Source organism: Emydura macquarii, unplaced genomic scaffold (genome assembly GCF_026122565.2).
Source record: "Emydura macquarii macquarii isolate MOO-44397 ecotype Brisbane River unplaced genomic scaffold, CSIRO-AGI_Emac_v2 contig_1451, whole genome shotgun sequence".
Taxonomy (NCBI): domain Eukaryota; kingdom Metazoa; phylum Chordata; order Testudines; family Chelidae; genus Emydura; species Emydura macquarii.
In genome coordinates this window covers 14,858,077-14,882,657 of record NW_027131588.1, presented here as the reverse complement: position 1 = coordinate 14,882,657, position 24,581 = coordinate 14,858,077, and the positions used below count along the sequence as shown (strand labels likewise).

General features: G+C 43.7%; 1 protein-coding gene across 2 annotated transcripts; it reads left to right on the top strand.

The window, feature by feature from the left end:
• Window positions 1-1,057: 1,057 nt before the first annotated feature.
• On the top strand, window positions 1,058-24,200 carry PTGR1 (prostaglandin reductase 1). Of its 2 annotated transcripts, none has more exons than XM_067553212.1 (10): window positions 1,058-1,139; window positions 10,586-10,701; window positions 12,133-12,178; window positions 13,134-13,193; window positions 15,249-15,413; window positions 16,323-16,440; window positions 18,406-18,561; window positions 20,425-20,530; window positions 22,689-22,807; window positions 23,837-24,200. In XM_067553212.1, exons 2-10 carry the CDS (start codon window positions 10,596-10,598, stop codon window positions 23,945-23,947), a joined length of 987 nt encoding a protein of 328 aa, XP_067409313.1. In that variant the 5' UTR covers window positions 1,058-1,139; window positions 10,586-10,595; the 3' UTR covers window positions 23,948-24,200. The 2 variants fall into 2 exon arrangements, with proteins under 2 accessions (XP_067409313.1, XP_067409312.1); XM_067553211.1 differs by lacking the exon at window positions 1,058-1,139 and adding an exon at window positions 9,394-9,684.
• The last annotated feature ends 381 nt before the right edge of the window (window positions 24,201-24,581 follow it).

The window sequence follows — 24,581 nt, the reverse complement described above, 5'->3', positions numbered from 1 at the left end:
CTGCTACCACTGTTGTATGCTTTGTGAAGACTTTGTGTAATACTGGTTGGCCAACATTTGTGAAATGTTTCATTTTATTGTTGGGAAATTCAACCAGCAGGCAACTTCTTTTCATCTATCAGAAAAACTGCAGGGTCAAAGAAATATGGAGGGTGTGTGCACTTGCTGTGAATCACAACATGTACAGACGGTTAAATGGAGACCTCAGGCACCTGACAAACTGCCTCTGCAGGTCTTGGTATTGCAAAGTTGGAGCAGCCTTGTTGTAAGAAAGCTAAATGGACGGATTAGAAGAAAAACTGCACAGATTCCACAGTGGGTTTTGTTCAAGTTGCCTCTTTCAAAACTACTAATTTTCAGACTGTTACATCCAGGTGGCTGATTTTATCCCTGCTATAACTCCATTGAATTAGTTGGAGTTAGACTAAGCATGAATTTGACCCAGTGTCTTTCTCAGATTAGGGATGTCCATATTTTGTTTTGCTTTTGGGAGTGGGTAAACTGAGATTCACAGCACAATATTCTACAGTGATGATACAAAACACAGCAGCAACTAAAACTCTGTGTATGAGGAATTACCCTGAACCGGTGTAATAAGATTCTATAGAGGGAGGACAAGCCTCTGGTCTTCGTTATTACTTGCCTCTGCAGCCTGAAACTATATGCCTCAGCCAAAGAGTGCCAGGTGCAAATCACAGCTCCATGACTTCATTCCCTCCACATTTTCTTCTTTATTCCACCTTCTTACAGCTATCTTCCCCTTCCCCATCTCTTTACTGTCTATCATTCAGTCTGTCCAACCTCCGAACCCAGCTGTTCTGTAATGTTAACAGGTTTGTTCTCTGTTGTACAAGCAAACGGATAGCATCTCAGACTGTTCTACATGCAGGAATGATTTTCCATTTTAAAGGGGAGTCAGAAGTCAAGAGAATATAAAAATCCTTTCTAGGAACTCAGCCATCCGGGTTGCTAGAGAGCTCTTAGTTGTAGTGTTACAAAGATGCAGCAGATGGCATCAGAGGAAGTGCAGATAATTATATAGTGGACTGCACCCTCTTTGAGCCAGAACGGTGGTGGAGCAGAACAGAGGAGCCTTACTTCTGTGTCTAAAGAAACTGCGCCTGTTAACAGTTGCACAGGTTAGTGGTAATGGGTGATACGAATGCACAGCAGTCACTGGGACTGAGCTGATGATCATTAAAAGGCATCATTGTCTAAGCTCTTTCACGTTTGCAAAGTCAGTCTAATTCTGTCTTGTCTCAAACCAGTTCTGAAAGAGAAACTTCAGTAGGCCAAAGTCTAGGTTTTGTAATTAACAGCATTTTCCAGAAATCTCAGAGTAGTAGAAATGTTTCCTTAAATTATAAATTCACAGCGAAAACTTTATATAAGCTAAACACTGCAACGTCAGACCCAGTGCAGGAGAACCAGAGAGTGAAATGGACTATAAAAAAAGTGAAGCTAAGTATATTTTGATTGTCCAGGATGAGGGTAAGGCAGGAAAGAAACAGGAGCGGTAAGAAATACTGTAAGAGACAAATTCTAACCCTAATTTCACTAGTGTAAATACATTTAAGTTAATGGAATTACTCTGGATTTATCCTGGTGTAAAAGAGAGCAATATATGGCCTCAAAATTTTAAAAATTCTTTGTTTTATTAATGTTCAGAGTTTATTAGTATCACATGGATTGTGAAAGTTGTGGGTTGGTTGTTTTAAAATATGCTTTAACTTGAGAATGTCTTTTGAATGATGGGAGATACATTTTTTGAAAAATCAATCATTTGTTACCACAGCCCCCAACTCCTGAATAAGATCTGTAGGAACAAGTCAGTAACATGCAGTGTAGATATTCCCATTCCAGCTTCCATAGTGCAAGTCTCAGGAGCCCAAGTCAGTTGACCTGGGTTCTGAGACTCGCTATCAGGTTTCTTTTGCAGTGAAGACGTACCCAATGGTAAGATTTTTTTTACAAGCACTCAGCACATTTGGTGCTGCCCGTGAAAATCTGGTCGTTTATTTTGGTGCCTGAATGGGAGCTGAACTCTTTAAAATCTGGCCGTAATTTAAGTGGATTGGAAGAGGGGCAATGCTAGTAAAGAAACTTGATGGAAAGTTTTTCAGGCTTCCTACAACATGTGATAAACAAGCAAGTAAAATTTATTTTAAACTTTTGAAAAATGCTTTGCAATCAGCCTCTTAAGAATCCGAATTTGTATAAAATTACTTCAGAGATGGTGGGCAAGTTAGAGCTGCCACTTCCTAATAATCCGTGGTTACAATGTAAAAACCGGTTCTGCTCTTTGTAAATTAATGGGAGTTTTGCAAATGAACTTAGTGGAAGCAAAATCTGTCATCGTTATTGGGATCATAGTTAATGTTCTGAAATATGTTGTATTCTTTCTTAATAATTTTCTAAACACTGAGCCTTTGTCCTGAATTTTTTATTTACTGTGTTGCAACACTAAGAATGCATGATAGTCTGTCCCAGTGGTTCTCAACCCTTTCCATAGTGGGAACCTCATTTTTCATACCAGGACAGATCTGGGGCCCTTTGTCTGTCTACCTCGGATCCCTCTTCCACTTAATAATAGGGGTAGGGTAGCTGCAACTCCCTGACACCTGTTGGTGACTGTGCTGCATCCCTGAGGTGGAGAACCCGTGTCCTATCCAGCCCCTAGAAAGAAGTACTCTGAGCAAGCCAATGCTGGTCAGTGACCTATTCAGCAACAGCAGAGCTGCATTCCGCCAGGAAAATCCTTACCTGTTGTCTGTGCTCAGAGTTCAGGTCTTTGCCATTTGAAAGCCAATGAACCGTGGAGCTGCCGATATCGAGTGCTCATTTCCTCTAAAAAAAAATAGCAGTGAGGCATGCATTAAAAAATTCAGAACTTTTACAGCCTCATCAAGTCTCTTTTCCAGCTCCACTGGACCCCTTTCAGCTGCCAAGGCTTCTCAGGGTGTTGAACAATATGTCCAAATGGCTGAGGATGCAGTAGACTGGATTCTGCTCACTGGCTTTCTGTCAAAGCTTGGGCACCATCAGTGCAAATACCAACACAGCAATGGCAATCCAACTTGGCTGCAAGATCTGATTGGTGGAAAGCTTCAAAGATTTGTTTCACTCCCTCCTCCCCCTTGTAGTGCATCCTGTGAGTGGACAGCAATACAGGGCATCCTCACGGATGGAGCCTTCCTACCTGTATTGAACACATGTTGAAAGTTGGGCAGAAGACACATCTTCAGCTGTGTTGAGAAACTGTGGCTCTTCCAAATTCTCCGAAGCAGGCATCGCTGACCTCTGGCAGCCATAATTCATCAGCTGACATGCCATTGGAAAGGAGAACTGCTTTGGCTTGACTGGCAGATCTCAACATAATATTAACAACCGCTAAGAGAGAGGGCACAATCAGTTTTTCCCCAATTATACAAAGCGTGGCAGCTTTTAGTATTCACTGCGATACCATGTCTGATGCACGCAGGGTTTTCATGATTACAGCATTGCCATTTAATAAAACAGGCTTCTGATTTTGGGAACCCATGCACCATTGCTCAAGGAATGTAATGGGTTTCTTTAGTAAAGTGCTTCCTCTCCAAATGGCTCAGTGCTCTCTCCTTTTAATGGTCATAAGCAAACCTCAGAATCCTTTGCCAGCTGCAGTGAAAACTCCTTTGAAATATCAGAGGAGCTGAGAAGCAGTTTGGTTCATGCTTGGGTCTGCATCCCCAGAAAAGGATAGTCAGACTGCAAGTGACTAGAGCAGGGCACATACACTGTAATCCAGTTACTTTCCTTTTGAGGGGAAGCTGGAGAGTAAGAAGCATCTGCATATTGGTCCCAAAAAGAGGGAGAAGAAGCAAAATGTCAGGCTCCTGGTTGCAGCTCAATGGAGAATTCTGTGGCTTGTTGAAAAAACGCCACATTCCATGACCACAGATTTAGGCCTGGTCTACACTAGAAAGTTTTGTCAACAAAAGAAGACTTTTGTCGACAAAACAATTCTGGCGTACACACTGCAATGACCCTATAAAACCACCTAGACGAGAGGCGTAGAGACTTTTTCGGCAAAGTTTTTGCGAAAAAGCACGTGCGTAGACACCGCCCTTAGGTTATATCGCTAAAAATAGCCTCCTGATTATCCCAGCATGCCATCGTGAGTGCCGCTCTGGTAAGCGGTTTGAGCTCCGCTGCCCTGCAGCCATCCACCTCTGCCCCTCCCCTTTCAAAGCCCCAGAAAGTTTCCCGTTGACTCACTGCAACAAGGCCTGCCTGCCCTAAGCTACAGGGGACGGGGAGTGATGTGCCATGCAGAGCCAGGGAGGGAGGTGGGGGCTGTGTCCCTCTCCCTGCCCAGTCTCTGCTAAGGGGAGGTGGGGGAACAGGGGACACCAGCTAAGAGCTGTCTGTGTAGCAGCTTCTGCCTTGGGATTGGTTGGTTGCCTCCAGCTGCTGCTGTCTGAAGTCAAAGAGACAGGATGAGTGGTGCAGAAACGCTCTACTCACTGTCCCCAACACTGTCTGTCTGTCTGTCTCTCTCCCTGTGTGTGTGTGTCTCTCTCTCTCTCTCACACACACACTCACTCTCTCCCCTCTCCCTGCTTCTGTGGGCTTCTTGTGTCTGTGCTCAGCAGTGTCAGCTTGGCTGACAGGGCAGTTTAAAAGCAGCTGTCAAACTAGTCGGATGCCCATGGAACGATGGGATTCAGGAACCTCCATGACGTGACGCTGTGCCTGTCCTGTGAGGCATTGCAAACCCTTCCCCCAAGCACCCTGCGTGCCGTTGCACATTGGGATAGCTCCCCACAGTGCACTGCTCACTTTGTCCACAAAAGAGCTGATGGTGTGAATGCCCTCCACAGACAGAAGGAGACAGTGAAAACACGCAAGAGCGATTTAATTATAGCGGTGGCTGTATGTCGGCAGAACTTTCTAGTGTAGACAAGGCCTTAGTATCCACCCGGGCGTCGGTTGAGACTAATAGAGCAGTTCATACCTCTTAGAGCTACTGTTTCAGGCTGTCTGCAGATTGTAGCCAGACCTCATTCCCATTCTAAATCCGTTTACACTTGGTTAATGGTTTTGAAGTTTTTGCCATGATCAAAAGGGCTAGAAACCTAGTTTTAAAAGATTGAAAAGATATGGTGGTTATGGCCCCCTGAAACCTATCTGTGTCTTCTCAGGAAGTCATGACCCTCAGACTGAAAACTACTGGTCTATCCTGTCAATCACCAGTCCCCTGAAATATTTGGGGCTATAAGACACCCGTGGTCTTAAAATTTAGTTTTGTATATGCCCAAACATTATAGATTTTAATGGGCATCCAGGTGATAGTCAGTACTATAGAGCTGCCCACCTTTTCCAGAATTCATGGGAGATTCTCAGTTTTCTCAGGTTCTCCCCTGAGAGTCTGCCTGGCAGGGCAGATAAAATCTTGAATGTCGTTTGGACCTTGCGGCATCATGATGTTAGGTGGTAGGGCAGTGCTGACTCATGATGACTTGCACTCACATCCTGTCAGCTTATGATAACGTTGCAGAAGGAAATAAGAATGCAGTGTCATTGTCCCATAATGCACGGTCATGCTGGTTTAGCGATTCCGATTTCATAATGCAGTGTGAAGAATTTGCCCTGCAAATAATTTTATTATTATGATTTAGCACTTATGTAGCACATTTTTTCCCCTCATGGATCTGAAAGTGCTTTATGAAGGTAGGAAAGCATTATTATCCCCATATTGCTCCTGGGGGAGATGAAGTGCAGATAGACTTCAATGGGACCTGCGGTTGCTCAGAATATCAGGCCTTAAAAGACATAACCAAGATCATTTATCAAATCATTGACGGAGCCAGATGTAGACTCCATAATGTCCAATCCTGTCCAGTCCCCTGATGTCACTCCAGACTACGACCTGTACAGTCTAGTATTTATAATGTCCTTTAGGTTGTTTGTTGACAGGTACTTCAAAAATGTTTTGTTGTTTTAACTGTTAGAGACTGAGAGTGTCAAACAACTGAATAGACCAGGTAAGGAAGAGGGGCGACAGGGTAAGATATTTGTTTCCCTGAATCATTTTTCTAGCTTTTTAACTCTGGGCACTTGCCCACAACACAAAACCACCACTGAATTATTGCACAGTGGATTTATTGTGCTCAGGAATAAACTTTTTCATTTTAGTCAGGCATGTCTGAAAACCTCCAAGCCATTTCAGAGAGAATGTGACTAAAAACAGATGTAAAGCATGAAGGATTCTTTCTCCAAGAATCAGGCAGCACAGACAATACTGAAGAGGTTTATTCACAATACCGGGAAGTCTGATAAATCAACTTCAAATTCATGGTGTTGCAAAGGTTACTTATATATGGGTTTTTTTAATCACTTAGCATATGTTCAGAGACACTTTAATTACATCAAAGGATCTTTGACTACACTTGGGGGGGTAGGGGGAGACTCCTTAAAGATAAGAGGGTACATTGGGGGTGTGTGTGTAAGGAATGTGCTGTTCTCATTGTGAGGCAGAATCACTAATTGGGCATCTGGCCTTCTGAGTTATCAAGTATTTACTCTAGCCATTGTCCTTGATGATCAGGTATGCTCGTTAGCCATATACATGAGTTTCCACCCACTACTTGTTAGCTGAAAACAAGTTCAAGCCTTACACAGACCTTGGTCACACGTACAGCAATATGTCCAAAAGAACGGAGATAGGCAGCAAAACAAACCAGAGTCTGACTCCACATTTACACTAAATAAAGAATCCAGGGAGAAACAATACTAACCGACAGAGGAATTAAACAAATTTGCACTCTAACACACAACCTTAAATCATCTCCACTATGTTATGGCAGAATGATTTTCCAAATACCTGGAATGTGGAACAGTCAAATGTACTGATTTGTTGATACAACTGACATAAAAGCAAACATGGTTGCTTAGGCCTTTGCATTACGATGTGATTTAGATGAAATCAGGATACGCACTGCTTTTGATTATCTGTTGGATATGATTGGAATATGTTATGACTAGCACGTTAGGCCATGTGAAGGTGGAAAGGAGTGTACAAGTCTTTCCCCTTCTTATTTCCAGTCTCATAAGATTTTTGATGGGTGGGGTATGTCCTACCTTTATAACCATTAATGTAATTTTGCTAATTGTGTCTCTGTGATGGAATCCTATAGAATGATTAAAATAATCTATATAGAAAGAATTATAGATATATCTATAGATATATAATATTAGAATTCTCTATTGAATATATGTTCAAAGTTTAGTTTAACAATAAACCAGTGTAAGGCAGCATGTTATACTCAGTATTCTGTGAACCTCAGGCAACACCAAGGGCTTTAAATGCATCTGCGAATTGCTGACATGGAGTCCAGTGGCTCAATGGCTTTATTCCCATTCTAAAGTGGACGTAATAATCTGGACACAAAATTACAGACACTCTTAACAAATTGCCTCATAGGTCAGCTGAAGTGTTTTTAAAAGAAATTAACACAGCAAATGATCTCTAGGATTCTGAGCTATATTAAACTTATGAATTCCGTGAAGTGCAGGGGTGTAAGTCAGGACAAGTCGTGACAATGTGTTTTCATGCTGACAGGCTTAAAAAATAATCACCAGGTGAAATGAGTCTAGTTTCCTCAGGTTCTGTTGTACAGCGGCTCTTTAAGACATTTTGGTGCAACTGTGTAGTTCTGTTGTGGGTATACACCCCACATGTAAATATAAAGAGGACGCGAGTCAGTGCCTGCTCTTTTATTTGTGTTCAGCATGCCCATTGCCACAGATAACAATATCATCTGGCTTTTCCTTCAGTCCTGATCATGCAGTAATTGATTATGGGGGGCTGTTTTTAAGGTGGCTCTGGTAATAACATTAGAAGCTTAGGGGCTGTATGGGAAAGACAACCTGAAGTGAAAGGTGTAGTTTTCTTGCTTGGATTTAGGGTGTTGAAAGGACGTGCAGACAAACGGTAAATGGGAATTCATGATGTCATATAGGTTTATCCTCTTTCCTGCATGTTAAAGGCTTGCTTCTAATCTTTGACCCAGTGGCTAGATGAGTACTGCTGGTTGTTTTGTGAAATCAGTTAATGCACTTGTGCAACATGTACTGTTGCTGAATGTCTGGGGTTGGGCTGATTTTTTTTGTTTTGAGCGGGCCAAAGTAATGTACACCTTGTGTGTGTTCTCCATGGGGTTAACACACACCCTGCCTGGGTTTTTGATATCTGAAATCAGTGCAAAGCTTTCAACTGCAAGGAAGGTTACCACTCCCAATTAGTGCTGCTACCTTAGCTTGTTTGTCGTTAGGGCCGGTGCTTTATGCTGATTCTCTCCCCTTGTTAAATCCTGCATCAACTTTGAACTCAGCATGTGTGGTTATGATGACAGGAACGAGAGATTGGGGCCCTCAGTAAAGCCCAAGATAATGACATCTGTTCAGAGTTCCTTCCGTGCCCCGCAATTCACTACAATGCTCTGAGATATGGTGCCAAAGCTTATTAATATTTAACAGCTTGTTGACTTTTAAAGGAGAGTGGCAGTACAAGGTAGATAATCAGCAAGACCATTATTAGAACTAATGCGCCTATACAGGTATATGGTATAGTTACACAGTCAAAGAGCCTAAAGGGATACACGCCCAGATCCTCTGTTATTTCGGCACCTAACTCCCATGAAATCAATGCCTCAGGAACCCAAGTCTTGCTGAAATTTGCTGAGACTTCTAAATCATTTTGGCGCTTTTGAAAATTTTACCCCTAGGTCCCAGGAAACAAAAAGGCATTCAATGGTATATAGGGTTGGGTATTTTTTCCTTATGATGGTCTTTAAAGTAAACTTTGTCCCCAAAGATTTAGGTTAAAAATAAAAATGGCAAGAACAGTACCGGAGTTCTAAAACAGAAGAGTTGCTGAAATTGTTTTGTCTGAAAAAACAGAAAAACCATAGGTCTGAGAATAACAAGGAGAAAGTGGTAATAGTGGTGTGTGTCATATGTGTGGACCCACTTTTGTTTTGCTAATGGTTGGGTGCACTGAATGGCTGGTTTTAGTTCTTTTTTCTTTTTAAATTAGGTTGCTTTTTAATGATTGGATTTTTCCCTTGGACTTTCCATAAAAGCTGCGAGATGATATCTGCTTTGGTTGTGAACAGCAGACACTTTTGCCAGCTGCCCCAAAAACAGCTTCTCTTGTCTGAACTGCAGGTATATTTTTGGAGGGCTCCTGCATCAGCACTTAGGGTGACCTGCAAATGTTTCATGTATTTAGAACTGCTGAATCATGGGAGACCCTTTTATGAGTTAATGTTTGCTGAACTGGAACTTTTTCTACAAATGACCTAATTGACGCTCGATTGGAGTAAGTCAAATCACGTCTGCATCTGATTTGCTAACAGTTTGAAGATAGGCACTGTAGGGTGGAGCAAAGGAAATTCATATCCCCTGTAGATAAATACTGCGATCTTTGCCATTGGCTACCCACCTGAGGAAAGACTGAGGTTCCAGAACCTATAAGACTGATCACCTTACAGAGAGGAAACCTTGATATCGTGAGGTTGGCTATTCCTGCCTCTGACTGGACTTCGCATTGATCTGCTAAACCTGTTGACAGAAATCAGCCAGCAGAACATCACTTGGTTCCTTACCAGCGGGAGCTGAAGAGAGTGCAAACCTCTGTTCTGAGTATCCACTTTTCTCCTTTTCTGGGGGGGAGGAAATCTATATTTTTAAGGGTATGAAGGAAGCTGTGCTTGTGTGTATAAACACCTATAAGCTTCACCTGAGAAAGTTCCCTAGGGTTAAACAACCCTAAAGTATTGTCTTATGGAAAACACCGATTAAAGGGTGTTCTGAGTTTAATGTGCTGTACTTCTAAACTTTAGAAACTCTAATGTCATTGTTTGAAACATTTGATTATTAAAATGTGTTTATCTAGTTTTTCGATGTGTGTTGTACCACAGATTGGCAGAAGTGTGGGGAAAGCTTAGCCACGGTATCAGGGTTAAAATGTAAGGAGGCCTTGATAGCTGTGATTTGAACTTTGGCTAAAACTTGTAACAATTGGTTTTCAGTGCTGAGTCCATTTAACCAGGCTGAATTTGTAGATTTAGCTGGCATAAGGAAAATCCTGAGGTTATAAATCCTCAATCAAACAGACAGCCACCTTCTTAGATTTCTATCTGGATATATCAGATTCTGGGCTGTGTCTTTGAGAGCTCTGGCACAGAACTCACAGCCCAGTGGAGTGGGGACTGAAATGACTTTAAGCTGCCTTAATGCCCTCCCGTTCCTGGGCTGCTCTAGGCTGGGTCCCTGGAATAAATAAGACAGCTCTGGGGCATCCTCCACTGAGGCAGGGAAAGGTACTTTAAAAAAAAAAATCTTGGTAAGTGCAAATATAAGAGACCTGGTAAATTCTTAGCATCTTCTCGCTGCCATGGCTTACCCTGAAATTGTGACGTGCAGAAATCAAGATGTTCAGGCAGGTTTTGCTTGACAACGTCTAATCTTGCAGGGAGGCGGCTTATAGTGGCTGTGCAGCCATTTGCATTGCAGCTTTTGAGTATGCTGTCTTATCGCACAGGTGGCACAAGATGGTGAGAGCCAAGTTTTGGACGCTGAAAAAGCATTTTGAGGGCTTCCCCAAAACTAGTGACTTTGAGCTGAAAGAGGCAGAGCTGCCAAAGCTAAAGGATGGAGGTAAGGAGAATGTTCCTTCACGTAGATGGTGTTATAACTGTATTTTGTCTTTTTACTAACAGGTCAGAGCGCAGACCTAGAATAATGACTACATTAGTTCTTGTAAAACACTTATTTTAAAGTAACCAAAGCAAAGTAGTCCAAAATTACCAAACAACATCCTGTCTCTGTGATTTAAGGCAGAAAAAGTAAAGGGGGTATTAAAATTATTTATGTCCAAAATGATCTGCCTTGGGTGATTGTGGTCTGTTAGCACCCTCTCTTGGCTGAATAATGGAAATAATGGCTTTTATGCTTAGGTCTTAAAAGGAAACAGCTCTCTATTTGGGTGTCTGGACTTCTGAGTTTCTAAGGAAGCAGAAGACCGCAGAATCAATTGAATCCCTTTGGTGGGCCATGCTTTTTTTCGTAAGAGGTGACATATTGCATAACTTAGAAATGTTTGCCACAGTACAGCATGGTAACATACAATTAACTGTGCGTTTACAGTGTAAAACAAAGTGTTCTTACATATAAAAGCCCCTTATAGAACAACCTTTAAATACAAACCCTCCCCCAAACCCCAGTTTACACACATCCCTCACGGACTAACCTTTTTTTAGTGTGCAGAAGGACACACCAGCAGAGACACCTGCCCGCCCATGTTCACCTCCACAAGCTCCGGGAATGTGGACAGGACCGGGCCTGCGGGGGTCCCACCGTCCGGGACGCACTGCCCCTGCTCAGTAACCCTAGGCGCTGTCCTCCCGGAGGGATCCCGCCAAGACTGAGGATCTGCCTCTTCCTGCCCTTACTCTAGCAGTGCCAGGAAGCATCTGCCTCTCCTCTCCCTCTCTGGGCAGTGGGAAGAGCTGCCTCTGGCCCCCGTTCAGAATCCTCTGCTCAGGGCTGGCAGAGCCTCTTCCCCCTTCCCTCACTCCGGGCACTGGCAGAGCTGCTGCCTCTCCTCCATCTCCTCTTCCCCCTTCCCTCACTCCGGGCACTGGCAGAGCCACCTCCTCTCAGGCTCTGATTTGGGTGGCCTGGAGCCTGATTGGACAGGCCATGGTCCACTCAGGCCCACGGTTGGCTACACCCCTGGTGGGCCAAATAAAATGATCTAGTCAGCTGTATTCAGCCCCTGGGCCTCCGGTTGCCCATCCCTGGGGTACAGGGTAGGAAGTCAGGCTGAGAAGAAAAGGTGTGTCCCACAAACCTTCCTTCCACAACAGTCTCAGAAACCAAATAGAAAGCTATGTCTGTTTACCTTCTCCGCTAACAATGTAGCGGTAACTTAGACAAAGCCTAGAAACTGGATTTGGCGTCTGTCAGTTTAGCTTAGTAGCTCCGAAGGGAATCCAGAGCACGCTGTGATAGGAGGTCTGCCTTGTAACATCTGATGCTTTTACTTACTGTAGGTCCTAATATAACTGCCAATCCTTTGTATTGCAGATGTGCTGTTTGAATCTGTGTTTCTCAGTGTTGATCCTTACATGAGGTACCTTTTCTTTCTCCCTTTTTAATTAAGTACTGGTTTAGTTTACGTCTTTGACTTGCTAGTTGAATCCTAAAAGTAGTGCTTATTCAGAGCATCTGGCTTTCCTCTCGGGGCTAACTGCTCTGTAAAAACACCAGAGCCCCATCTACGTCTTCACCAAAGTCCCATCTACACTGTAGCAACTGCCATATTGGTGGACCTAGTTACAACACAGTAGCTTCCCCACTTCCACAAATCGCAAGCACAGTTCAGCCATGCAGAATAGACAGGACTGAACTGTGCAATCACTAATCTATCGCCGCAGAATTTCACTGGGCTGTACTGAATTTTACCGGGTAGTTTGGGAACTCGGGTAAAACACAGTTCTGTTCATCTATGCTGCAAATCCTAATGATTATTATTACTGTTTATATTCCAATAAAACCTAGTGGCTTCAACTGAGATCAAGGCCCTACTGTGCTAGGTGCTGTGCATACACTCAGCAAGAGACACTCCCTGTCCTGAAGAGTTTAGTCTAGAGAGGGGCATGAGAATGGAAGTGTTATCTCTGTTTTATACGTGGTGAACTGGGGCACAGAGAGAGGAAGTCTGTGGTAGAGCCAGGAATTACACTGAGTTCTTCTCAGTCCCTGACCAGTCCTTATATTGAAGGCACTAGCTGCGTTCTCTAATTGTAACCGTGTAATGAGAGGGGACCACCATTTTGTAATTCATTATCCCAGGACAGTAGTTGATCAAGGCGTGACTCATGAGTGGTTGGCTAGGACCAATATTTTATTGTTGGGAGGAGGGGGTTGTTAAAATGAGAACCTAACTCTCTCTCTCTCTCTGCAGATATCTGGCATAGTCAGTAGGGAGACCTTCGATGCACTGTCTTAATCAGAAAATGGACAATAATGTGTAGTGATTATATTGTACTTACAATAAGGTTCCGTCTGCATTTTCTGTGTTTCAGACCTTATAGCCGGAGATTAATGAAGGAAGGCGACACAATGATAGGCAGTCAAGTTGCTAGGTAAGGTCGTCATTAGTTGCTTAATTTCCCCCCCCCCCCAAACTATCATCCTTCCATACAGGAGACTCAGAGAACTAGAGAAAGTACAGTGTCACTTTTAAGCGATGGTTGCATGCAGCTTATGTTACTTTGTTAGCCAATCATAGTATGCAGCACATTAATAGGTATTATGTGCACAATATTAATATAAAATACATTAGATATGTAAAGTAGACAGAAGTTAACTGCATGTCTTCATGCATCTGACGAAGTGGGTTGCAGCCCATGAAAGCTTATGCCTGCAGAAATTTGTTAGTCTTTAAGGTGCTACAGGATTCTCGTTGTTTTTGCTGTATACAGACTAACACGGCTACCCCTCTGGAACTTTTCTGCATGTATTATCCCCACAACCCTGTTCACCCATGTCAAGTATCCCATAACACTTTGCAAAGCTGAAGTCAGGAAATTACCACTAGGAAATAGGAAGCTTGTCAAAGCAAAGATACATGAATGTTGTGTCCTAGCGGATGTTGGGATGTACGTCTATGTCCAACTTGTTTGAAATGTGCTATCCAAAAGAGAGATAAGGAAAGGTACGGAAAAGTAAGTTAAGGGACTGGTGGGTTAGATCTTAGATGATGTAGAAAGTGCTTTTTAACTTGTAAACAGCCATGATATAAATATAAGTGGTTTTGGGGGTATAGCGTAGAGCACACCTTCTGTGTAAGGAGAACATGCTGTGAGATAAGAATTGCTTCCTGGAAGGAGGGTATGTATGTCTCCTTTTTGTATTGTGCTGTTTTGTTTTTAGACAATAAGTTTGGCTAACTTTGGTTATTTGGTCTCTTAAACCTTTTTCATTATGAACCACAAATGTAGTCCAATAATTGGCTCTCTCTTTAAGTCAGTACTTCTCTGTGTGACTCCATATTCCTTGGCAACTACTTTCTTTATCAGTCTGTAACCTATCAGAAAAGCAAATTTGTCCTGCCTTCTGGTACTCACATGAACAGTACTATTGAAGGGAGTTCTTACACGACAGGGCAGGAAAGGCTAATGTTGCATAAGTGGTCATATCCTGAAGTGTCATCTTGTGTGCAGCACGTGCTCTGTAAATAACTGCTCATCCAGGAACTGTTCTCAGCTGGAATTACTGACTGTGTACTCTTTAGTCAGCTTACTCCTTTTGCTGATAAGGAATACAATGATTTCATCATTACCAAGGAATGCTATACTGTCTTCTATCATCATCATCATCAGACTTCTTTGTGTTCCTATGTGGGAAAGCAGGGGTTTGGAGGAAATTTAAGCCCTAATCTTTTGAGCGAGAGGTCAGGTACCGTCAATAGTTGTAACACTAACTTTAAAGTTAACCCAAACAGGAATTATTTTGGAGGCTTTCTCTGGCCTGTGTTATGCAGGAGGTCGGACTATATGATCACAGTGATCCTTTCTGGCCTCAGAATCTATGGATTTTCCAGTAACAATTTTTCAAATAAGCTGGGGAATTTGCAGTGTCTGGTGCCAAAGGATTGTGTGCTGAATGTTGTTATTTTTGTATGAATTTCTCTATTATTAGGGTTCCAAACAGATACCGTTTACAAGCTGCTCTTAAAGAGCTCTTCCTGTCCTACAAGAGGAGCAGTCTTTAGGAGATGAAATGTCTTCAGCCTTTGAAAAGGGACCTGGTTTACTGAATAGAGAACTGCCTCTTCTATTCTGCCCCTGTGATGTACCATTTCTCCAACCTACCTCTCTCCTTCTGGCCAAGCTGCAGGGATCAGATCAGGATTCAAACTGAACTGGTGTTTCGATCAGGATTTTGGCTTGGGATCCTCCCTAACACGTATTAGGAACATAGGTCGGAGCCGGCATGGTAATTCCCCTGGCCAGTACCAGCTGTTTCAGAAAAAGGTTCAAGAAACCTGCAGTGTAGGTAGATATGTTTTAACCTGCTTAGAGGGAGTGTTTCCTCCTAACACTTACACAGTGCCGTGTGTTAGCCCTATGTAAATATTTAATAAAGCTAGGGAGAAGCAGCTGTTTGTAACGTGTGGCTTTCTTTTGTCTTTTCAGGGCTGTGGAAAGCAAGAATTCCACCTACCCAGTAGGGACCTATGTTGTGGCTAATTCAGGCTGGAAAACTCACTTTATCTCTGATGGGAAAGATCTACAGCTGCTTCCTACTTGGCCAGAAAAGATCCCCAGATCTTTGGCTCTTGGAACAATTGGCATGCCAGGGTAGGTCACGGGACATGCGATATAAAGGCTAACCAAACTTCACTGCACTGAGATTTCCAGAAATCTGTGCGCAGGTTCCACCACACCACACTTGAGCCTAACCAGTGCATGCTCTGAGAGGCTCTTGCCTCTGAAGACAGACTGAATTTTGTCCCATCCTGTGGCTGGGAGGGCTTATAGCTCTATGCCTTTATTTAGACCCTCTTTTTCCCCTATATGGAGACTGCACAGTTGCTTCTGGGCCATATGTGATGGGGATGGAGTATTGTGCTGGAATTAAAAAGCAGACCTAGCCTCCAGATGGAACAGACTCCTTGATGGAGGGACTCCTTTTGATTTAAGTGGTAACTAGACAGGGCTCATAAAATACTGATCATGCTCTGCTGATATCACTGTATTTCCAAAGTTTGCACGAAGTTGAAAAAATGCAGCTGTGGAATTCTACTGTCAAATAGCAGCCTCCAAAGCATATCTATAACAATCGAATAGCGTTCCTGCTCTAAATACAGAAGAAATTCCATTCCACTCACACTTTCTGTTGCCTCATTCCTCATAACTTGCTGCTTTTCTTACCTCTATATTTGTAGAAGGACCATCCACATGGAAAGCATTCAACTTGCTATTTATGATCTGTGCAGAACAGAAGCTTCTTAACATTTTATTTTAAAAACTGGCAGGATGTATAGCTTTCCATGGACAGGCAACTCAAATAGCTTGAATGGATTTTGTACACATTATAAATAATTCCTAGTACTTCATATAGGAGGAGGAAAAGGACTCTCTAGTGGGATGAATCTCCCTTCTCCCCTCATCCCCCCGCCCCCCCCCAATAGCTACCTGTAGCATGATCTGACTTTGTGTTTGTAATGTCTCCATCAATCTGCACTGAACATTTTCTTTCTCTTACAGCCTCACTGCGTACTTTGGCTTGCTTGAGATCTGCAAGATCAAGCCGGGAGACACGGTGCTGGTTACTGCAGCAGCTGGGGCTGTGGGCTCAGTGGTGGGGCAGATTGCTAAACTCGGAGTGAGTGTCTTGAATTGTTCATATGAACACCAGAGCCTGCCAAGTTAAGGAGAGGAGTGGAGAGATTTGAGTGTTTAGGTGGAAGGGGGACAAAGTGTCTTTTAGATGGGGCTTTGCTCCGAGATCAGTGGCTTAACTCTCACAAGGCATTTTTAGAGGGAGAATTTAACTAAAACCATTCAGCCCAGGAGCGTAGCTAGCAGTTTGCAATGTGTACGCGTCACTGTTCTGTCAGTAGTATCCCCAGAAATCCCTAAAGCAGACATGCTTACTCCAAGAACCAGGATCACAGATGCAGTTAGCTATGAGTACCTAGCAGTGTGGTAGTGAACAGCCTGATGAGAAACAGATTATTGCCCTCAGGAAATAAATAAAATATGCCATGCCAGATTCCTTCCTGCACTTATCATGCAGCTGGGGCAAACCTTGCAATCAGCACTCTCCTTTGCAAGTGATACAGCACGTGCTTTCCTCATACATTCCATGTCAGTGGCCCCAGATGCTCCTGTCCCTACACCATACTGTGTGTTTAGTTGTAGAGGATCAATACGTTGCCATTACACACCACAAACCAGTCTTCGCTTGTTAGCACCATAGAATAGTTGTACCTTACAGGAGATTAAAAGTGTGTGTGAGGGGGAGGGGGATAAGGGGAGTGCGTACACTGTTAGAAACATTTTTCTGTCTCTAAGAAGTTTTCTGAAATGTGAATGTTGTGGTTTGTGTCATACATCATAACTTTAACCCCTTCAGTGATGGATCCTTGAAAACGAGACTCTTGATACTCTGGAAAATTGTATTTGGTATCTTCCTTTTTTGGGTCCCTGGGGCTAAAACACTAAAATCTAGGACAAAGATTAACTGAACACCTATGGTCTACACTGCACAGTTAGGTCGACATACGCTGGCTTATGTCGACTTACTTACGTCAGTGTCAACACTTCAGCCTTCCTCCCACCGATGTGAGTGTCCTACCACACCGACATCACAACTCCCCCTCCACAAAAGGCAAAGGCTCATGTCGGTGTAGTTGGGGCAAGACAGAGTGGGTGTAGACATTGCGTTCCTTAGGGCTGTTAGGTGTCTTGTCAATTTCATGGCATCTAGAGCCCAGCTGCCCCCTCCACTCCCTTGGAGGGCTGGGTGGTTGGATATTGCTCCAGGCTGAGAGCCAGGGCGAGAAGCTTGAGCAGTTTCAGACCCCGCCCACCCCAGCTGGGAGCCTGGGTGGCTTTGGACACACCTGCCTGCTCCCTGCAGACAGCAGAGCAGCCTTGTCAATTTCCTGGCTCGGTGGGGAGTGGGCAGGAGGAGGCTGAGAAATCAAGGCAGCTGGACCCTGCTCCCCAGGGAAGAGTGGGCAGACAGGCAGGCTGAGAAGCCCTAGGTGACTTCCCCCAGTTTCCACCAGAGAATGGGGAGGAGAGAAGCTGGGGTGGCTTCCTCCACTCCCTGTGGGGAACGGAGCGTGGAGGGGGGGTGGGGCATCTGGTCTCCAGGCAGGGAGCTGCCAGCAGAGTTGAGACATCCGTCTCTCAGCTCCCCACACTTCCCCTCTTAGGTTAGCGGAAGCGCTCCTGGTGAGGACATGCAACACCAACCCAAGGAGGGCAGTGTGGACATGAACCACTGCAGTCAGTACTGCAGTGGCTGTAAGTCCACCTAATATAGGTTGACTTACGTTTCTAGTGTAGACATACCCTTAGTGTAGCAGTTCATGCTTTGTAAATCCCCCATGGCCTGCTGCATGCTTTCTGTAAAGGGCAAAGAGAAGCAGGGGAGATGCAGCATTCACAGGGCATTCAAGGCAGGGGAATTAGGGAACCTGCAGCATTCCCAAGGTGTGCAGAGCAGGAAAAGGCAAAGGCGCGTTGCAGGCTCAGGTGCCATGTAGCATCTCACTTACATTTTGTATTTTATGTTGAAACCACCTGTGAGTTAAGATGTATTTTGCTTTTCCTACAGGGCTGCAAAGTGGTTGGCTGCGCTGGCTCGGATAAAAAGGTTGCCTACCTGAAACAGATTGGCTTTGATGAAGTTTTTAACTATAAGACTGTAGGCTCCTTGGAAGAGGCACTGAGGAAAGCCTCACCCGACGGCTACGACTGCTACTTTGATAATGTGAGTTCCAAGTGGGGTTAGCAAGAGTGCAGCTTCGTTTCAAGCATTCACGTTGCATGTGACTTACATGTGCGCTTGCAGTGTCGTGGCATAGTCCTGTGAGAAATAGCCCCAGTAGAGAATGTCAGGGCTTAAGTTCTGTTTCAGTTTTCCCTTTCAAATTCTTCTTTTGCTAGATAAAACTGCTGGCTTGTTTTTTCAAGGATTTGTGAACTTCCAGTTCAGGAGCATCAGAAAGGAAGAATAACCGTGAAATAAGGAGTTGGCTTTCGCAGTTGTTCTTGCTTTTCCTGTTCTGGGGGATGGGGAGAGGAAAGTTGTGTTTTGATTGTATGTAAAATTAATCTAAGCATTCAGAAAAGTAGCCTCCATATGGACCAAGTGTTTTAATGAAAGTCAGTAACTGAAACCTAGGGTACGTCTACGCTGACAGCAGCAAAGTCACCGCCATGAATCTGGATCAATTGAGTGGTCAGTGAAGACTCGCTCAATCGATCCAGAAGTCGACGCAGTAAAACCACCCCAAGTGGCGTAGCGCTGCGGTGACGGGCACACGGTTCCCGTCGGCGCAGTGCAGTGAAGACGCCGCGCAGAAAGGAAGCACAGCAGTTGATGGGAGTTACGCAAGCCACTCTGCGTAGCTTGTGTAACTCCCGTTGGCTGCCGCCGAATCGCCAGGTCAGTGCAGACCAGGGCCAAGAGACTGTATGTGTAGGGAGGGTGGTAAAGAGGAAAGAAACACAGAGTTTTAAGTCTTAGTCCTCTCCTAAAATGCTGAGGCACTCCTGTTGGAAATAGCTTGGCTATGGAGCAGGATGACAAGCATTTCCCAGAAGTGGACTGACATCAGCACAGCTGGTGCACAAATAAACAGAAAAATCTCCACTTAGAAATACAGGGAAAAAAACATTCAATATTTTGCCAAGCAAATGGAAAAAGAATATTGCCAGTGAAACTTTGTCAACCTTAGGAGAGGCTGTTCCAAAATACTTCTCGCACAGACTCTTACGTAGCGCTGGGCAAGCTGTGGAACAATAGTTTATACCTTTTTCTCTCCCAGTTTAAATAACTAGCACTCCTGCCTCTTGCAGATGGTTTGGAAGATCTGATCATTCCAGTGCTGAGGTCCCAATGGGATACTGTAAATATAAATACTGTTAGCAGAAATTCTTGCCTGGTATTCTAGTGCCTGCTTTCAAGATCCTGCCCAGTCTGTATCTTAGCACTTACAGTCTTCTAAGCCCCATTTATGCCTGTACTCTGCCAGCTCTTTATATCTCCATCAAAGCCTTCATCTTGTCCACTCCCCTTTTCTCCCTAGAGCAGCTGCTTTCCCTCATATCCTTCCTAAAAACTCCCTACTTCTGGCTAGACTTCAGCTGCTAACCAGAAACCCTATCCTCATACCATGCCTTCTAACTGTTTAACATCACTCACCCTTCCCTGTAAATGTTAAATTAGATCCAACCTGTTCATCCTGCTGCTCTCACATTCAATCTCCTCTCTGTCCTTTGTCTAATTTAGATCAACACTTCAGGGCAGGCGTTATGTCATCTTATGTGTTTTTAAAATGCTGTGTACACAGCTGGCGTTCTCTAAATAGTGGGCAGAATGCCAAGAATACCCTGAGCCTCGGTCTGGATATTATGGGACTGTGAGATAACAGAGCAGAGATAGGCCCAGAGCACTGCTTCTGAGTCAAGCTTCTGACCCAAGTGAGTAGCGCCCCAGTGTAGCTCTGCACTGCTCAGTGAAATCACTCACGAGAAAAGTTATTTACATGCTTAAGTGTGTACAGGATCAGCCCCTAAACGACCAATGTGTGTTTTATCTGTAACTTTGTATATGTTCGGACTTCTGTAGGTGGGTGGAGAGTTTTCAAGTATTGCTCTGAATCAAATGAAGAGATTTGGGAGGATTGCAGTGTGCGGAGCCATCTCTGTGTACAATGATACAGTACCCCAGAAAGGTAGGAGTCTTTTTGCCAATTACTTTTTATGGTGGAAAAAAAAATAATGCAGAAAGAGGACCTGCCCTTCTTTGAAGTCTTTAAGGGTTTTTATGTTGCTTCAATGTGAAACAAACCCTCAAAATTAATATATGTTGCCTGGAGCAAATGCACCTCCAATGCTGCATTTTTAGTACAAAGTTTATCTTGTAGTCCATCCCTCCAAACCAAAGATGTATTTGCCCGGAATTACAAATCAGACAAAACACACACACAACTGCATGGGCACATTTAGTCGAATGGTCCTTTCCCACCATGGAATGGTAAAATTCCACAGACCCAGGGCAAGGCTTATGGTAGTCAAAGCTGCATCTGGGTCAGGGGGTGGCTATGCCCCTCATCTGCGAGAACCCCTCACGTCAACAATTGAATATTAAATATCAAAGATCATTTAGAAACAGTTCCACAGTCAACCCTTATTGTCCATCTACCCACCTCATCAGTAGGGAGGTGAGGGGAATGAACATTGGTTTAAGAGTAAAAGTTGTGATGGACAACCATCGAAATGAACTGCCCAAGAAGTGTAAATTACTAATTCTCAGCACAAGCAGTGACTGCATCTCTCATGGAAAATGCCAAAACCAGCAAGAAAAGGGATCCCTTGCAAAGTACAGCCAGAGCACCCACCATGAACCTAGACATGGTGACAGTTGGTGTATGTGGGACTAACTCTTGCACACCACCAGAGGGCAGTAGAGAATGATGAGGAATTGACTCCCTCTTGAACTGCTTTGTTTCAAGAATTCCAACTTTTTATCTTTCAGGTGGTATTTACCCAACAACTTTTTTAATGTAAACATAAGCAGCAATCGTAAAACAGATGGATGCATGCTATTTCCATAGCAAAGCTGATTACACAGTATAGCCATCTAGATGGACAAGTTTCTCTTTCCCTAGGGCTTTAGATGGTTTTGCTTTCATGGTCTGATTTGCATTGGTACCGAGCATCGTCAACTCAATTAAAGTCAATGGGAGCTGTAGGTGAATCTGTTCTAACATTCTTAAAAGTCCAGGTTCTATTTGCTAATGTGACAGGTGCCTAAATCCCATTGGCTTTCAATGAGTCTGACTTCATTAGCAAGTGACTTAGGGGCCTACATATCTTGAAAAAGAGACTAAGTGCCTAGGCCACCTAGGGACTTTTGAAAATTTCATACTATTGACTAAGGGCTAGATTCACAAAAGGACTGAGGCATCTAGCTGCTATTTTAGGCCATAAATCCCAGAATCAGGCCCCACTGGGAATCACAAAACCCCCCACTCAACTGCCACTGAACCTTCCAGGTGTCTAAATGCTCCATGCCTAATTTTTTGCTATAAAAGTTCCCTAGGTACCTCTGAGCATGTGCACTGCACCCCGTGCCAGCTGTAATGCACAAACTTTGGTAAGATTGGCATTCCTCCTCTTAAACCACTAGTGGGGCCTGATCCAGTGACCTTTCCTCTCAGATCCAGCCCTAAGAGGAAGTGGTGACCCTATTGTAACTTTTAGCCCAGGGGTTGGGGTACTCGCCTGGCATATGGGAGATCCTGGTTCAAATCCTCCCTTCACGGGAGAGGAAGAAGAGATTTGAATTGGGATATGCCACCTCGCAGGCGAGTGCCCTAACCACTGAGCAATGGAATCTCATTGAAGCTATTCTACAGGATTATTTGAAAAGTCACTGGCACAGGGGGACTGGATCCTGGATCTCCCATGTGAGTGCTCTAACATTGTAGTCTCAGGGCTATTCTCATGCTTGCGCTGTGTGTGGCCCAGTGATTCTTTCAGTATGTATCCACAGTAGAACATTTTCAATAGGAAAGATGGAGGGAGCCCCACAACTCAGTGGTTAGAGTACTCATGAAGTGGCAGAGCCCAGTTCAAATCCCGTTTCCCACATCACAGGTCAGTGCTTTAACCACTGGGCTATAATCAGGGGATGGGGCCTGCACCTCCACTGTCACCATTTTGTGTAGGGCCCAGTCTGGTCAAGAAGCATAGCCTTGGGTTGGTAACACACTGACTAGCTTGGTTTTATCAGCATCGCACTTACAAAAACTTCTCCTTACTGCACATTGGTTTGATTTGAAACTGAAGTAATATTACCAGAGTTTTGTCTATCATCATCTCCAACAGGACCTTATGTGCAGAGTCCAATGATTTGGAAAGAGCTTTATATGGAAGGATTTCTCGTCACACGCTGGAATGACAGACGTGAAGAAGCCCTGAAGATACTGTTAAGATGGGTTGAAGAGGTAAGTTGTGATAGCTTCACAGAGTGTAGTATGTGAACGCAGGCTGCAACTTCCTTGTTTACAAAGGACTGTCTATGCTAACAAGAGCCAAGTCTGCTGTCAGACACACCCAACATATCCCTTAAGCAGGGGGAGGACCGTGTCAAGCCATGCTGAACACAGTACAGAAAACAGTAGGGCATACAGCAGCCAACCTATGCTCAGCTAAAACCGAAGGGGCAAGGTACCAAACTCAACTCATCTCTGGTTAAGGTCAGTCAGCTGACAAGTGGAATGAGCAGGTGGCCAGGAATATCCCTGAAGGTAAATTCAGGTCTCTCAAGACCCATTTCAACACTAGCCCAACTACTAGCCCCCCCCCCAGCAAATGAGAAACCTTTTTAGAGTACTATTTTACCAACATGCTTGCTCTATTCTTTTCCCTTCCACTTAAAGCATGGCCAATTCTTGTGATTATCATACCTCTTACCAGTTGGTTGCAGAGAAAAGTTTGAAAATGTGAATCCTAAAGACATCACCACCAAGCATCAAAGAACTCAAAAGTTGTTGTGGGGCCTCTCATGGGTTTTAAACACTTGGGGTTGGTAATATTGCACTTAGTAGGGGAGGAGGAGAAATCTCATTTCTGGGGAGTTCTAACACTCCACATCGTTCTGTTAGACCTATTGCAGTTAGCCTCTCCAGAAATAATTAATGTTCCAAAGGGAATTTGCCTTCAGCCAGAGGACTAATGATAGATGGCAGCATCCAGGTTTAAATCACTTTTGCTGAGCATTATTTAATGGCCAGGGGTCACTAAAAACAAAAATCATAAATATCTTACATTACAGACTTTACCCCTTTACTCTCAAAGGGCCATCTCCTTTGTTGATGTAAACAGGTGCAGCTACACTGACTTCAGTAGAGCTACTCCAGCTCACATAAACTAAGGATCAGCTGCTAGAGATTGAGAGTTGAAGGGAACTAGCTACAATTTAGATCACCTGCCTGGTAGAAAAATTAAAATGAAATCATCTTCTCTTTGCACAGGGGAAAATTAAGTGTGAAGAACATGTTACTGAAGGATTTGAAAAAATGCCAGCAGCTTTCATGGGAATGTTAAAGGGAGACAACCTTGGAAAAGCAGTAATAAAAGTGTAAAGGGCACAGGGTTCATTCCGTTAGGAAACCCAACATCACAAACACCTTTCTACAACCTGAAAGGTCAGACCATTGCCATGTCTGTCTTGTTGCCAAATGCTCAGCCATAATTCACTAGAGAACTTTTAATTGGCTAAAAGCATGCTCAAATTAAAGACGTCCAACTTTGGGTTTGGGAAATGTCACTTCTTCAAATAAGAATGCACCATTCACTGCTACAAGGAATGTTACTCAGGCAGCTAAACACTTAATTCACACTGTCACTTCTGCAGTCAGTCCTCCATGTTACTTGTGATTCTAAAATGAATAGGAACACATACTGCTAATTTCATGGGCATTTTGAAAAAAAGCTAGCTAGGTAAACTGTTAGAGCTATTCTGCTTTATAGCAACTGAGGATCTGGCCTTCTAACACAAGTACTCTTAACTGAGCTGCTTAAGAGCCAGATGCAAACTAAGCCATGCAGACAGAAGTTAACTGCAACTTTTTAAACAGCATCTGCTAAAGTCATTGAAACAGATTTATATACTAGATCCCCTTACAATGTAGATTTTACTCTAATAATATGCTTGTCAGTTACAGCAACTGATTGAACTGATTACTGCTAGGCTGTCTTATGAAATAATTTAGAGCT

What these genes read in the sequence shown, in the direction of transcription:
- PTGR1 (XM_067553212.1), top strand. Translation starts at nt 10,596, where the DNA reads ATGGTGAGAGCCAAGTTTTGGACGCTGAAAAAGCATTTTGAGGGCTTC. An exon ending in ATAGGCAGTCAAGTTGCTAG is followed by an intron (nt 13,194 to 15,248) that starts GTAAGGTCGTCA and finishes TTGTCTTTTCAG; the next exon opens with GGCTGTGGAAAGCAAGAATT. An exon ending in TGATACAGTACCCCAGAAAG is followed by an intron (nt 20,531 to 22,688) that starts GTAGGAGTCTTT and finishes CATCTCCAACAG; the next exon opens with GACCTTATGTGCAGAGTCCA.